We start from the raw sequence: 16,740 nt of genomic DNA, 5'->3' as shown, positions 1-16,740 counted from the left end.
TATGAGCTTAGGGGACTTACATGGCTGGTTAAAACTGATGCGAGGTTAGGGGACTTACATGGCTGGTTAAAACTGATACGAGGTTAGGGGACTTACATGGCTGGTTAAAACTGATGCGAGGTTAGGGGACTTACATGGCTGGTTAAAACTGATACGAGGTTAGGAGACTTACATGGCTGGTTAAAACTGATGCGAGGTTAGGGGACTTACATGGCTGGTTAAAACTGATGCGAGGTTAGGGGACTTACATGGCTGGTTAAAACTGATACGAGGTTAGGGGACTTACATGGCTGGTTAAAACTGATACGAGGTTAGGGGACTTACATGGCTGTTTAAAACTGATGCGAGGTTGGGGGACTTACATGGCTGGTTAAAACTGATGCGAGGTTGGGGGACTTACATGGCTGGTTAAAACTGATGCGAGTTTGGGGGACTTACATGGCTGGTTAAAACTGATGCGAGGTTAGGAGACTTACATGGCTGGTTAAAACTGATGCGAGGTTAGGAGACTTACATGGCTGGTTAAAACTGATGCGAGGTTAGGGGACTTACATGGCTGGTTAAAACTGATGCGAGGTTAGGAGACTTACATGGCTGGTTAAAACTGATGCGAGGTTAGGGGACTTACATGGCTGGTTAAAACTGATGCGAGGTTAGGGGACTTACATGGCTGGTTAAAACTGATGCGAGGTTGGGGGACTTACATGGCTGGTTAAAACTGATACGAGGTTAGGGGACTTACATGGCTGGTTAAAACTGATACGAGGTTGGGGGACTTACATGGCTGGTTAAAACTGATGCGAGGTTAGGGGACTTACATGGCTGGTTAAAACTGATGCGAGGTTAGGGGACTTACATGGCTGGTTAAAACTGATGCGAGGTTGGGGGACTTACATGGCTGGTTAAAACTGATGCGAGGTTGGGGGACTTACATGGCTGGTTAAAACTGATACGAGGTTGGGGGACTTACATGGCTGGTTAAAACTGATGCGATGTTAGGGGACTTACATGGCTGGTTAAAACTGATGCGAGGTTAGGGGACTTACATGGCTGGTTAAGACTGATACGAGGTTAGGGGACTTACATGGCTGGTTAAAACTGATGCGAGGTTAGGGGACTTACATGGCTGGTTAAAACTGATACGAGGTTAGGGGACTTACATGGCTGGTTAAAACTGATGCGAGGTTAGGGGACTTACATGGCTGGTTAAAACTGATGCGAGGTTAGGGGACTTACATGGCTGGTTAAAACTGATGCGAGGTTAGGGGACTTACATGGCTGGTTAAGACTGAGGTTAGGGTTAGATTTAGTGTCAGGGTTTGTAATGTCGGACAATGCACGTCGCCGCTGTCAAAACAGTAGCCGTGATGTAAATAGCGGTAGTCCCGGGATGCAGGGATGGTCTTTTAGATGAGTCCCAGGGACATTTTATGAGTCCCACTTCAACGACGTTAGGAGTCATATTTTGCCATTTTTACAAATTGCAGCATTTAACATTTAACTAAATAATGGTTATATTCATGTAGAAAACAGAAGAAGAAATTATTATTATAACTAAAGCTAGCTAAATGAACTAGAATAAAAAAACAGTACAGTAGTACAGTAGTGCATCCCGTGGATGCAGAGGGCGTTGTTTTATTGCGTTCCTTAACTATTTTCCGATGTAAAATGCACCCTTATTTTAATCTCTTAATTTATCAGGCTTACGGCTATGGAGGCAACTCAGACCAGCTTGCTGCTTGACATTAGTCCAATCAGATTGCAGTTCATTTGTAAACGCCCCCTCAGAGCGGATTTAGCTATTTCACCTACTCGAAGTTGGTCCTGCCTTACCAGCTCTTTGTGCTCCTTGTGCTTAGAGTGTCCGCCATGAGTTTGGGAGATCAGGGTTCAATCCCTAGCCGAGTCAATCCAAAGACTATGAAAAATGGTACCCAATGGCTCCTCTGCTTGACACTCAGTCAGCATCGAGGGTTGGATTGGGGGTAAATCCCTCTGACATACGAGGGTAATGTCCAATGTATTGGCCCGGGGGTGTACTTGTACATAAAGCCCCTTTGAGATACAGAAACAGGAGATGGGCTCCTGACCTATTAGCTCCTTAGCTTGACTCTTTTTGAGTGTAAGACATATTATTTATATCACCTGTGACATCGGATGATGGAACTGCGTATCAGGATTCGGGACTGCAGAGATATGGGATGACAAACTAAAGCCATTCTGTACAAACGGTGCGTGTCTGTCTCCTTATATGTAGGGCTGTCATGATTCCAAAATTAAATGGTGCATTTATATAGCGCCTTTATCCAAGGCGCTTTACATAGATTGTGCATTACATTCACCCATTCATACACACATTCATACACCGATTGTGGCGGAATCCATGCAAGGTATACCAACCAGCACATCGGGAGCAATTTGGGGTTCAGTGTATTGCCCAAGGACACTTCGACATGTAGAAAGGAGGAGCCGGGATTCGAACCGCCGACCCATGGATCATTGGATGATCTGCTCTACCTCTTGAGCCACAGTCGCCCTCTGTCTGTCTGTCTGTAAATTACCAGATATAGATATAGAGTAGGGAAACATGGGTACTGCGGAAAGCCTGGTGATCGTGAGGTTGGGAGAAGGTTCTCTCTCCTGCAATTGTCTGTTCCCCTCCAGTGCACTGTAGTGGTGAGTAACATTGCACAGGGAAATGGCAAAGCCCTCAGTACACCGGTGTACAAATGGGTATCGCTGGCCTAGGCGGAAGAATAGTGCTGTTTATGGAGACTGAATGAAATCCCTGTGCTCTTTCTATACCCCGAGGGTTAGAACAGCTCTGTTTATAGAGAGGGAGGGAAGTGGAGGGGAGTGAGGGGAAAGCGAAAAAGGTATGGCAAGTCTCCCAGCTGCGTAGAGAGTTCAAAGTTTTACCACAACAGTCGCTATCTCTAGCGGAGGTATTAGTCATATCCTGATAATCACACAGAGATCATCTATTTCATAATTTTCTAGGTCAGGCCCTGAGGGCTGAATACCTTAAAAAAGAGGAGAAGAAAACACCCAACATTATCTCTAATAGTATCGTAGAAAAACACTTTTCACATGCTAATCCTGCTGCGTTCCACAGATCAAATCAGTGTTATCTTTACAGCAACTTACAACCAACCCCCCGCCCCCCTGGGTGAGGTTTCCCACAGTGTGCTGACAGTAACATAACATGTTATCCACGAGATCTGCCGTGAATTTCAGATTAGATTGGAGTAGGCAGAACTCTTATCTCCGCAGCGCTCTCCGTCTCCTCGGCTTTACAGCCTCCACCGTGTAACGAGAGATCTGAATGTGCCATTTTACCTTAGAATGACTGCAGGTCACAATTGGAATGCGGATCATCTGTATACTGAAAAAAGGACATCTCTCATTTGTTTATTCTTTGCAATAATTTATGCATATAGAATAGAATCCCACGATAATCTACTGGGATATAGGCTATTGCAGTTGTTCTCAAATATTTCCATCATGTCAAGGGCCTCCAAATTGTATTTGACCACGGAACCCCATTTGAAAATATGTTGTGCTATGGACCCCTTAAGAGATTTGTCAATAGTATAATATTTTTCCAAAATGCATCACATTGCGACACGTTGTGAGCTTGTAGACAACGTATTGTCGGAGAGCTGAACAATAGGGTTTAAACTGTTAAAGTCATTTGGCTGAGGACTCCCTAGAAAGACCATTTGGGGTCCCTGAAGCATTATTATGTATCCCACCAACGTTCTAGGAAAGCCCTGCTGTGATTGGCCAGTAGTCGTTGTGATTGACAGTTCTCATTTTTGCAACCAGTCATTACTTCTACAACCTATCTCAAACCCTCACCCTAAACCTAACCTCCCACGGGGCAGCACACCTAAACCTAACCTTAACCCATGTCTAACCAATGACTAGTCTAAACTAAGTATGCACCGCCCTAAACCTAACCCGAACGGCCCGCCCCTAACCTCAGTAAAACGATGCCTTCCCAGAAGCCAATCAGACACATGGTGAGGCGGGTCTACCCTAGAACGTTGGTGGGATTCATAATCATGCGTCTCTGAGAACCAGTGGGCTATAGCTAGGGATGTCCCGATACACTTTTTTCGCTTCCGACCCGATATTTCTGTGTTAGCCGATACCGATACCGAATACCGATACCATGCAGTGTCATGATCTCATGTGTTTAATATGTAGCTACATGGCTATATATCTGGTGGTGTGTTTATAGCAGACTCCTCACTCAAATGTGCAGTTTGGGAAACTGTGTCGGATCGGTGGTTAGACTGGCATATTCACTGATGCCCATTATGACCCGATATGACAAATAAAGGCCGGTCTGATACCGATACAGTATCGGGACATCTCTAGCTATAGCACTCCATTTGCATTGCAGAGTCTGTCTGTCTGATATCAAATACTCTATGTACAATATGCTGTTTGTTAGTGACATGCACATCAGTAGCTGTTGGATTTGAATGAATGCATACATCATTGAAGCAATATCCATATTTTCTCACCCTTGAAGTAAATGTAATCACTAATTAAGATTGAACAATAGAGAGAGACAACAAAGATGTACAATGTTTACATGACATGTTGGGGCTTGAAATGTACTCTGAAGTGATCTGATCTTGGAAAGTACTTTAATAGGCATCTTGAGAGTTTAATAGTTGGGGAAAGGCCCTGATCCGCTGCGCTTATGTAAGATAAATAGTGACCGAGATTGGATACAAAACAAAGCAATTGTTGAAAACATCGCTCCGTTACATCTGGCCAGGGCGTGAGCCAAGTCAATGGAGTCAAACAATGCATTCCATTCAGGGAGGGAGGACGAGTGGAGAGAGAGAGAGAGAAAGAAAGTGAGAGTTCTGAGAGCGAGTGTGTAATTGTCTAAACAGTCCTGTCTCCTGTGCTCCATAAATCACGGACACACAGTGAAGTCCTTGGTGTCTATTTAACTCTGAGAGTGTTTCCAAACGGACCCGCGTTGGTCTACTTGGTCGCATTTTACACGCACTGGGAGTTACAACTGGATAAAATAGTGCTGAGGATTTTACTGTGAGGTCTTGTGTAACAGTAATGGCTGTCTGAATGGGTGTGAATGAGAGGCCATTTGAATGCACTGTACTACGACATCACAGGCAAGTTGATCTACAGAAAGAGGCCACGTTAAACGGAGACAAATAGTTATTCTTGAGTAAACAGCGGCATCCGTGTTTGCAAATCACAGACACTCCAGCCCACCCACATACATGGTAATGAATGAGCGAAGACGGGTCCAGACGTTCACATTCATCACGCCGTGGTAGAAGGCAGCTGTTTGTGACGCCTGTCAATAGGTGGGGTGGGCCAGCCTGAAATAATTTATCTATCTGTTTATGTCCACATAATTGATTTTTTAAAATGTCATATGGCTAAGTGCTACTTCGGAAACCTTTTCACATTGACAAGAAAACCATATGGGGTGTTCTCTAAAATGGATCGCAAAACAACTCGAGGCATTGAATTATTCCTAGGAAGAAGCCTACAGCAATGGCACAATAACAACACTGTTTAGGGAAAGATGCTGATTTTAATCGGTGCTTAAATTATGCTCAAACCACACACCAAGCAGGATGCATTTCTCATAATCCATAAATCATCAAAGGCATTGAAATGCTTCAGTGTGCTTCAAAATGTTGGATTATTATGAGTACTTCAGTTTTCTTGTAACTATTGTGGACATTAGTTTAAATGTGGTTTGATCCATTATAGGATGTACTGTATTAGCAGTTACCACATGAATGCTAACATCCCCATTCTGGGCATGATATGTAAGGGATAATACCTGGTTAGGTGGTAACCACCGAGGTGGTTAACCCATTCTGACCTGAGATCAGATTCACACGAGGTTTCCACTGGACACACACTGGTCTGATTAATCCATTCTGACCTGAGATCAGATTCTAGAAAAATGTCAGTCGTTCTTCGATTTTTCAAAAATAGCAGACCTACAAGCTCGTATCGCGCCACTCGGTGGCGCGATATGAGCTTGTAGATCTGCTATTTTTCAATAGCTAAAGCATAACATGATGCTAACACCAAAATGGGTGCCCGGTCAGAATGGGTTAAACACCCTGAAGGTGAATTATCTCCCGACAATGACCACCTAGCCAGATATTATCCCGTTTATTACATGGCTATACCTAACATAAATTAATACATTGACCCAAAACAAATAAAGTATTCCATAAGGTCACGCTGGCTGCGTCTGGTCAGCTGCAGGGCTGCAGCACTGTCGGAAAACAAGAAAGTGAGTTGATCAAATGGAATCCATTTGCGGGTACTGCTTCGTCTATTTTCTCGCTCAAATGTTTTCAAAAACATTTTTGAGAGCAATGTTTAGCTGTAAATGACATTGTCTGTCACTAGTGTGTGCATTTACATGGCTGGCAGTAAATCAAGCGGGGTGAAAGCTGCACAGCTGGTGCTCAGAGGGTTTGATTAGGCAGAGGTCTGTTATAGAGCGGAGCGGTCATTATCAACACATAACTCACCGCTGAATTCAGCGATTGACCAATCAGAATCAAGCATTCAACCAAGCCATGTAATAAAATATGTTAGCTTATTTGCTAGAATCCCTATTCGAAGGAGAACTTTAGCCAAATATAGCAGCTCTACAAGCTCACAACGCCTCGCACTGCAAGGTGTTCTGAGCGGGTAGTAGATCGTCTATTTTTGGCGGAGGGGAAAAAAGAGACTAGGTACAGAGTGGAAGGTCATGTTTAGTGGGCGGTTAAATGTCTGAAAATACACATGAACACGAATCCAAAATACACTCAGAATACAGTTCTGTCTATGATGCTATCTTCGGAATGTATTGTATGAAAAAGTTTAATAAATAATAAATCTTTTACAATAACAGTGGGGGTTTCATCTGTCTACAGTTACTAACTTAAGCGGACAAGTTACCAACTTGAGTGCTCAAGTTAATCATCAATTTTTCTCTCAATGGCCACTCTGGGGCTGAGAAACCTCGAAGACCCCTGGTGTAGGGTTTAAGTGGTTAATGGTCAGTGATATACAGTACTGTACATGCAGCTTGCACTCAACAAAGGAAATTCCAACCAGGAGCTTTCCACAACGTGTGCTGAAAGTGAGTGAGTGGCTGTAGTGGGCTTCGGTCTAGAAAGACTTCCAATGACCCACCCCACCCCCCCCAAACTCTCTCCTCGTGAGACTTCCTGTGCAGAGCATTGACAAGAACCTGACCCTGAACGAAAGATTGAATGGTGCACCACCCCGAAGTGTTTCTGAGTCATACCACTCCCTAGCCAGTATTTTTTCTTTCTTTCTTTCTATCGTGTGTGTGTGTGTGTGTGGCACGGCACGCGTGTGTTGTCTCAATATGTTGTTCAACAACCTGTTCTGTGTAGTCAGCTGTCCAGTGCAGGGGCGATGTCATTAATCACAGAACCAATACAGCAGAGAGGGAGAGGCTTGCACCGGGATCCGTATACAATTCTCCCAACGGGGAGCGGTGTAACAGGCAGGGAGGTGGAGAGAGAGAGAGAGAGAGATGAAAGGAGGAGAGGTGTAACAGGCAGGGAGGTGGAGAGAGAGATATGAAAGGAGGAAAGGTGTAACAGGCAGGGAGGTGGAGAGAGAGAGATTAAAGGTGGAGCGGTATAACGGGCAGGGAGGTGGAGAGAGAGAGATGAAAGGAGGAGAGGTGTAACAGGCAGGGAGGTGGAGAGAGAGAGATTAAAGGTGGAGCGGTGTAACAGGCAGGGAGGTGGAGAGAGAGAGATGAAAGGAGGAGAGGTGTAACAGGCAGGGAGGTGGAGAGAGAGAGATGAAAGGTGGAGCGGTGTAACAGGCAGGGAGGTGGAGAGAGAGAGATGAAAGGAGGAGAGGTGTAACAGGCAGGGAGGTGGAGAGAGAGAGATGAAAGGAGGAGAGGTGTAACAGGCAGGGAGGTGGAGAGAGAGAGATGAAAGGTGGAGCGGTATAACGGGCAGGGAGGTGGAGAGGGAGAGATGAAAGGTGGAGCGGTATAACGGGCAGGGAGATAGAGAAATGAAAGGAGGAGAGGTGTAACAGGCAGAGAGATAGAGAAATGAAAGGAGGAGAGGTGTAACAGGCAGAGAGATAGAGAAATGAAAGGAGGAGAGGTGTAACAGGCAGAGAGAGAGAGAAATGAAAGGAGGAAAGGTGTAACAGGCAGGGAGGTGGAGAGAGAGAGATGAAAGGAGGAGAGGTGTAACAGGCAGAGAGAGAGAAATGAAAGGAGGAGAGGTGTAACAGGCAGAGAGAGAGAGAAATGAAAGGAGGAGAGGTGTAACAGGTAGGGAGGTGGAGAGAGAGATGAAAGGAGGAGAGGTATAACTGGCAGGGAGGTGGAGAGAGAGAGATGAAAGGAGGAGAGGTGTAACAGGCAGAGAGAGAGAGAAATGAAAGGAGGAGAGGTGTAACAGGCAGAGAGAGAGAGATGAAAGGAGGAGAGGTGTAACAGGCAGAGAGAGAGAGAAATGAAAGGAGGAGAGGTGTAACAGGCAGAGAGAGAGAGAAATGAAAGGAGGAGAGGTATAACTGGCAGGGAGGTGGAGAGAGAGATGAAAGGAGGAGAGGTATAACTGGCAGGGAGGTGGAGAGAGAGATGAAAGGAGGAGAGGTATAACTGGCAGGGAGGTGGAGAGAGAGAGATGAAAGGAGGAGAGGTGTAACAGGCAGAGAGAGAGATAAATGAAAGGAGGAGAGGTGTAACAGGCAGAGAGAGAGAGAAATGAAAGGAGGAGAGGTGTAACAGGTAGGGAGGTGGAGAGAGAGATGAAAGGAGGAGAGGTATAACTGGCAGGGAGGTGGAGAGAGAGAGATGAAAGGAGGAGCGGTATAACGGGCAGGGAGGTGGAGAGAGAGAGAGAGAGAGAGAGAGATGAAAGTAGGAGATCGAGAGCAGACAGAGACGTAAGGAATGATGGAGGAGGGGGAGGCGAGGGAGGGAAAGTGTGGATATAGAAATGAGAAAGACGCTGATGGCACTGAGGCCCAGGAGAGGATGGCTTTCTGTAATGTGGTTATAGGCCTTTCTTGTTCCTGTGTAAGCGAACGCATCGATTCGCAACCGTTCAAATTTGATGTACGTTAGTCCACGGAACCTCTATTTGATACATTCCCGTAAGGGTCCATTTGGTTTGTAGTACCCTCTCATAGTTACAGACCTGTAGTTGGGTGACCCCAAGGAACCCCCTCAATGACCTCTGGGGGTCTCTGGACGGGATGCACACGCAGATTAGACACACCAACGGTGGAAACAGCGGTCGGCTGTCTTTTCATTATTGAGGTATAGCTTCCCAGACTCCTAAGGCTCCAGAGGAAATTATTACGTATATGATTCATAAAATAATTAGATGCTGTACTCTCAAATTCTGAGGGGCCACACACCAGGCAGGATGCTCATAACAACCAGACTTAATTCATGAGTTATTATCTTGTCTTCAACATAGATTGTAGATCTGCTATCTTCAAAATATTTTATATACATTTCAAAACATGAAATACACAATGAGTATGTTCTACATTTTGTACTTTGATGCCAATACTATTGTACTTTTAGTGCATTTTGGAATTCCGGACTTTTGCTTGTAACAGATTATTTCTACATTGCAGTATTGGTACTTTTACATATGAGTACTTCTTCCACCACTGTTTGGGATTTTGACGTGTCTCGATGGCTTCCTCTTCACAGGAGGGGGACTTCCTGGTGCGGACCCACCACGTGGAATACTGTGATGGGGGGATCCTGGACCCTGACGACGTGCTCAGTGACCTCGTGGAGGACAAAGACAAAGTAAGACAACAGTCTGCTCAAGATGAACATAATTGGTTTGGTTTATGGCAACTCAGCACCATTACATTAAGGTTTGGTAGTATGTAGACAGCCGTGTATGGTAATGGCACCTTTGAGTTATATGGACTGGAACTGGAAATGCACTTTACTTTACGTGTGTGTGTGTGTGTGTGTGTGTGTGTGCGCGCGCCCGCGCAATAACTTTAGAATGGATGAGCAGAGCTCTGAATGATCAGTAGGCTGCCCGGATGAGGTGAGGACATTTTCTGAAAGTTCAAGGTTACAGTTGGGAGATGTAGAACACGCTATATGCACATTGATTATTTTAATTTAAAGGGCAACTTAAGCTTTTTCAACCAAGGTTCATGTTTTAGGTTATTAGGAAAAGTAAATGATGAGTGTTCATTTACTGCTTTCTTTTGTTTTAGCGATTTTTCTTTTCTTTTTTAAACATAGGGTGGGGGCATTCGATCAAGTGGCTAAATATTCCCTGGGGTCTAGTAGGACTATCTTAAATAATAATAAAGAAATCGGCGTAGAAATGTGTAAACAACATATTTGCCACTTGCTCGAATGCCCTCGCCCCTGTCCAAAAAAATCACGAAAACTGCTAAAACGAAAGAAAGCAGTACCGGTACATGAAAAAAGAATAACACTCATCTTTTACTTTCTCTAATAACAACCTAAAACATGAACATTGGTTGAAAAAATAAAAGTTGTATGGCAAACACTGTATAGTTTCTGGTAATTAAATTGTTATATGAGCAACTGACTACAGTAAGTGATTGGCTGAATGATGGATTGACTGGCTCATTCACTGATGGTGCACCAAGCTACACCCCATCACAAGTAAGTCAGTCAGTCAGCCAGTCAGCCAGCCAGCAAGAACAAAAACACTGGCAAGCCAGTAAACCAGCTGACTATACAGACAGCCACAATATCTTTTAGTCCACGTTTAACTCAATAACAAGAGTCCATCGTCCTAATTGAATCCCTTAGATAGCGGGTCCTTCCCATCTGATGCGTTATTTACCTCCATATTACTATAGGCAGATTACACTATGTGCTGTGTGTCAGGGAGTATGTGTGCACGTAGCACATGCACGATTGTGTATTTGTGTCTTTAGTCTGTATGTCAACTTCTCTGTGTACAGTGTGTGTGTGTGTGTGTGTGTGTGTGTGTGTGTGTGTGTGTGTGTGTGTGTGTGTGTGTGTGTGTGTGTGTGTGTGTGTGTGTGAGACTGTGTGTGAGACTGTGTGTGTGTGAATGAGGCCTGGGCTGGGAGCTGTACAGATGCCTACAAATCACTCCCTCTGAGAGAATATTGCCTCATAAGCAGAATTCAAAGGAAAAGGGTTTAACTTGCCTTAAGCATTATAAGCTACGTATGTCATTAGCAATTCACTCTTGGGAACGCTGAAAACTTAATCCACACATATTTTATATTTTTCCTTATATCTTCTCCCCTTCAGGACAGTGGGATGTTTTTTCTTTTTAATTTTCCCCTTAGGAAAGTGTCATATTTCCCTCCTTTCTCATAGATTCCCTGACTATATTAGGATGGGCTTTGAGTCTAATTGAACCATGGCTTATGACCCTAAGTGAGACAGTCCTAGTTGTGGTGAGTCTGGCAGTATTAAGAAGCAAGTATCCCAGGGTAAAACACATTTCTTATTCGGGTCCCCACTTCCCAGCCGGGAAAAGTTTTAAGAACCCAGGGGCTAGATTGCTGCACTATGAAATGAATATTACCCCTGTCCTCAATTCACATGCCTCCGAGGGTGGATATATACTATAGGATTCTCTGGACTAATTAAGCACAAAGTTGCTACCGTAGGCACTTTCATTTGGTCATAGAGTGCTGTCAGCTGTGATTATCGCTTCCATCCTCTGGATGGTCCCATCCAGCTCTCTGCAGACTACACTTCTTTATTATTTTAAGATTAATTTAAATAAGAGGGAGGCACAATACAAGTCATGGAAAGCAATTAGCTGCAAATCCAATTTACAATTGTTCCCATGTCTTTCTTTGCTGGTGAAAGCTACATAATAATTGCATATGGTGTGTGATATGAATGCAAGCCTATCACAATAATCTAGTTAAAAAAAATCAACATAACATTCAGATCGATGATTAATTATAATCGATGCTTGTGTACTGTGTGTATTTAACTGAAAGTCAAGTACAAGTAGCCTACCCAAGCCTTGAAACAATAATAACCGAACACATGCAGAATAAATTACAACCCTTGAACACATGATGATGTTGACATCAAAAGTATTTTAGCAAAAAAGGAGGATTATTTGATTAATCTGAAAAGTAATTGATAAAATATTCACAAAGAAAATAATCAATAGTTGCCTTCCCGTGTCCATGTCATACTACAGAGTGATTAGTCTACCCTTCCTTATACTTGAACCAGACAGGCAGGCCAGGGTAAGAGTGAAATCCACCATTTATAAACATTAACAACGGGGGCACGAACACAGTCAGGTGACGGGACTAGCGACTGACCTAGCTGGAGCGTGGGATTGCCGTAATCACAACCTCAGTGCTTTGAGTGCAGAGCATGTGGTTAGTTCATGCTGGCCTTTTGTTATAGTTTTCACCTAACCCAAGACACCCTGACCCTCTCCAGTTTCACAATGGAAATACAATGGTGATTTTATCCATGTTGTGTGTGTGTGTGTGTGTGTGTGTGTGTGTGTGTGTGTGTTTATTTCAATTCAATACATCGATCCATGGTACAGTTTTAGCCCCCATGTGGAACGTCACTTGTTTGCTTTATTTGTCATCGTCTACATTATTTCCCATGGTTGATTTCACGCCAGCAACTACCTTCATGCTGGTGAAGGAAGTGACACATGCTAAATGTAGCGTGTGTGTGTTAGGGCTGGGTGCAATAACCGCAATATCGCCTTACGAGCCTACGTCTACGAGTGCATATGGTGTGATATGAAATGAAAAGCGTATCATAATAAAGGAATCAGTGAGGCTAAGTCAGTCTACTTCACAGGAAAAGGCCCGCTCTACTCAGACAGTGTTATATAGTTTCAGGCGTGTGCTGGGTGCTCAGTCAGTCTAATCATGCTAGCAACACAACAACACCAGAGGGAGTTCAAGTTGTTCAACAAACCATGTGTAACCCAGATTCGGCACAAACAAGGATTGATTGATTGAAATATTTATTAACAGTTTGCAGAATTACAGTACATTTCAAGCACAACTCAATACAAAGACTGTTAATTACAGTACATTTCAAGCACAACTCAATACAAAGACTTAACTGTGAGTGGACAACCCAATAAAGCATTACACTTGCAGTGTTTCCTGCAGGAAAAAGCTTTGGCATGGTGCTGGGCGTGGGGGGGGGTGGGGGGGGCTTATGGCGCGCGGCCAAAGGCCGCGCATCGAAAATTTTGATTCATTAATTAATAGGATTAATAAATTAAGATTAATTCGTATTATTGCTCTTGTATTGCGATTGGAGACACTGGGGGGACACTGGGCAGGCACTGGGGAGGCACTGGGAAGGCACTGGGAAGGCACGGGGAGACACTGGTCAGGCACTAGGAGACACTGGAGAGGCACTGGGGAGGCACTCAGGGGCACACTGGGGAGACACTGAGGGGACACTGGGGAGGCACTGAGGAGGCACTGAGGGGACACTGGGAAGGCACTGAGGGGACACTGGGGAGGCACTGAGGAGGCACTGAGGGGACACTGGGGAGGCACTGAGGGGACACTGGGGAGGCACTGAGGGGACACTGGGGAGGCACTGAGGGGACACTGGGGAGGCACTGGGGAGACACTGGGGAGGCACTGGGGAGGCACTGGGAGGCACTGGGGAGGCACTGGGAGACACTGGGAGACACTGGGAGACACTGGGGAGGCACTGGAGAGGCACTGGGAGACACTGGGGAGGCACTGGGGAGACACTGGGGAGGCACTTAGGGGCACACTGGGGAGGCACTCAGGGGGACACTGGGGAGGCACTGGGGAGACACTGGGGAGGCACTCAGGGGGACACTGGGGAGGCACTCGGGGGGGGGGGGGGACACTGGGGAGGCACTGGGCAGACACTGGGGAGATATTGGGGAGGCACTGGGGAGACCCTGGGGAGGCACTCAGGGGCACACTGGGGAGGCACTCAGGGGGACACTGGGGAGGCACTGAGAAGGCACCGAGGGGACACTGGGGAGGCACTGCGGAGACACTGGGGAGGCACTCAGGGGGACACTGGGGAGGTACTGGACATTTCATATCACACACACACCATGATTCACTAGCCCCCTTAAAAAAAAAAAAAAAAAAAAGGTTTTTTTTTTTTGTTATATGATAGCTTGGCATGGCGCAAATAATTCCAGGCATGGCGCAGCGCCATGCCAAGAACATTGTGCAGGAAACCCTGACTTGTTTACAAGAGGGTCCACCTAAATTCATTTCACAAAAATGTGGAACGCCCTACCAACTGTCATTAAGACATATGAATCCCTTGACTCCTTCAAAACTGCTCTCAAAGGGCACCTGTACGGACGGCCTGTAATATCTGAATCCCACACCTACCCCTTTTCCCCCCTCACTATATATGTTTTTCCCCCTTTTTACCTCCTTTATGATGATTTCCTGTTTTTGGCTTTATAGAAGTGTATAGTGTACAAAATGTTATGATGAATTGAAAACGGTGGACCCTCTTGTAAACAAGTGTAATGCTTTATGGTGTCGTCCACTCAAAGTTAACAGTTTTTGTATTGAGTTGTGCTAGAAATATACTGTAATTCTGCAAACTGTTAATACAAACTTTTATTAATTCGGCCACCATTCCGGCGGTATGGGGGCCGACGATAACCGCGGTAATAAAAAACCCATACCGTTTGTGTGTGTGGTTGGCATGATTCCACTATCCCACTTCTCTCTCAGCAGGGGGGAGGTGGAGTGCGGCTGTTGCTAATGGAGACAGAGTGTTGGTTAGTTAGCCACGCGGTTGGTGCCAGCTGTAGCTGCTGTTTGCTCAGGCTGTTGGTTACTGGTTTGTTGAGCCCTCTAGTTGGGAGGGAATTGTTAGGTGTTTTCCCTTTCCGGACGTTGGGATATTTTATTTATTCACACACCTCCCCATCGTCCCGAACATGCGTGCGTTTGAGAGAGTGAGAGACTTTGTGTTTATCTCCGTATTCGTGAGTATCTGCGTGTGATACCGTTGTACCCGTGTCAGCAGGGCTCCAGACTAACCTTTTCACAGGTAGCACTGGTGCCACCTATCTTTTCAGTTGGTAGCGCCACCACAAATTAGGTAGCACCAACTTTTTCTTCGTATGACCTTATCACCAAGGCTAGCAAAGGTTTTCTTGGCTGAAGCATAAATGCCTTAAATTAAGCACATAACATGGAATATTTCTCACTCACACACATTCTATAGGAAATTATTATAATGAATTAACCTATAGTGCATTTTTCCATATCATTTGGCTATATGAAACAGAAATTACACACCCCTTACCTTCAGCATGGGCATGTTCAACCTAATGGCCAATAAGGATATTTAACACTGAGGTGCCCACTCTTCCTGCACCCTTTTGCAATGTGAAATGCCACCGAATTCGTAATCCTTGCCCACTTTGCTCCTGTCTTTTCTTTATATAGAATGAACATGTGAAAGCTGATGTGCTTTTATTGTGAAGGGGAAATTTTTTAAACGGCTCAGCTGAAACTAGCTGATCTACAAGCTCACAACGTGTGGTGGACACGACGCGTTGTGAGCTTGTAAATCTGCTATTTTCAGCACGCAACACCACGTCGTACGACGAAGAATATACCAGGTTTCACGTGGGAGATGTATTTTGTTCGAGGCGATCATGTATGTAACTGGCCTGCACACAGCGCTACTCGACGCAAAATAACAAGCTATTGGAAGCTATTTTTCAACAACAAGTTTACCGTGTTTGGAGACGAGGCACACTGGCGCAGTCCCCCATGTTCTGTGTCTGCTGTCTCCGTGGATTCAGCGACAGCAATGCACAGCATCATCATCCCAGTTGTAAAATGTGTGCTAAGTGTGCTCTCCAGGGAAACTTACGTGTACAGCTGATCTGAAATCTTTGTTTCGGTTTTTTCGGGTTGATCAATGAGCGAGCCGCCGCTGTTGCACTCACGTGTGTCGTGTGCAGACCGGTGCAGACAGAGGGCGCGTTCGGAAAATAGCGCACTGAGCGCACTGTGCAATGCAAACTAATAGGCGAGTGCGCTCCGGTGCGGTATTTCCGAACGTACCCAGACAGGCAGAGAGAGGGAGCGAGAAAGAGAGAGAGGAATGAGCGAGAATAAAGTAATGTGCTAACGCCCGTGCTTCATGGTTGAGGCTGGGATTGAAAGCAATAAGTAGCACCGGTGCGACCTCGTTCAAATTTAACTCGCACATTAAGAAATTAAGTAGCATATGCGACTTAATAGGTCACACGCTGGAGCCCTGCGTGTCAGAGTACCCGTTCCACCCATCTGTCTGTGTCCCTTTATGCCCATTTATAGGCATGCCCAAATATGGTGTGTTGTGATGTCAGAACAGGCCAACTCCATATATGGAGCATGCAGGGCAGGGGCCCTGTCCAGAGCACAGGCGGTTTTGTGGCGGTTCTGGACAACCGTGGGTCCGACCGACTCGGCACCGGGCACTGCACTCAGTGCACTGTGGAGGTGTGGAATTAGAAAATAATGTCTGTGGTTCTGCGATGAACACATACTGTTGGTAGGGGTATGTCATACATATTCTTTTTGTCTCCATTTGCCCTTTAGACTTGGATGCAGGTTTCGTCATGAAATGTACAGGAGTTATACTGACGCTGCCTGAGCCCCATACATTTTACCATCATTTTTCATGGTATGACATAATGACAA

The 16,740-nt window shown here is 45.3% G+C and overlaps 1 protein-coding gene across 9 annotated transcripts in view; it reads left to right on the top strand.

The window, feature by feature from the left end:
- Positions 1–16,740, top strand: part of LOC308331256 (partitioning defective 3 homolog B-like) — a 333,652-nt gene that overhangs the window by 7,334 nt on the left and 309,578 nt on the right. For all 9 annotated transcript variants that reach the window (XR_013965561.1, XR_013965562.1, XR_013965563.1 and 6 more), the window contains one exon: positions 9,746–9,847. Coding sequence is in view for 2 of the 9 variants with exons in the window: in XM_080786585.1 (XP_080642711.1) it covers positions 9,746–9,847 (102 nt within the window). In the remaining 7 variants the exon portion in view is untranslated. The remainder of the gene's footprint in view (positions 1–9,745; positions 9,848–16,740) is intronic.

This window comes from Protomyctophum bolini (assembly GCF_963924005.1).
Source record: "Protomyctophum bolini genome assembly, chromosome: 16".
NCBI lineage: Eukaryota > Metazoa > Chordata > Actinopteri > Myctophiformes > Myctophidae > Protomyctophum > Protomyctophum bolini.
Note: the sequence above shows the minus strand (reverse complement) of the source record. Positions and strands in the feature narration are given on the sequence as shown.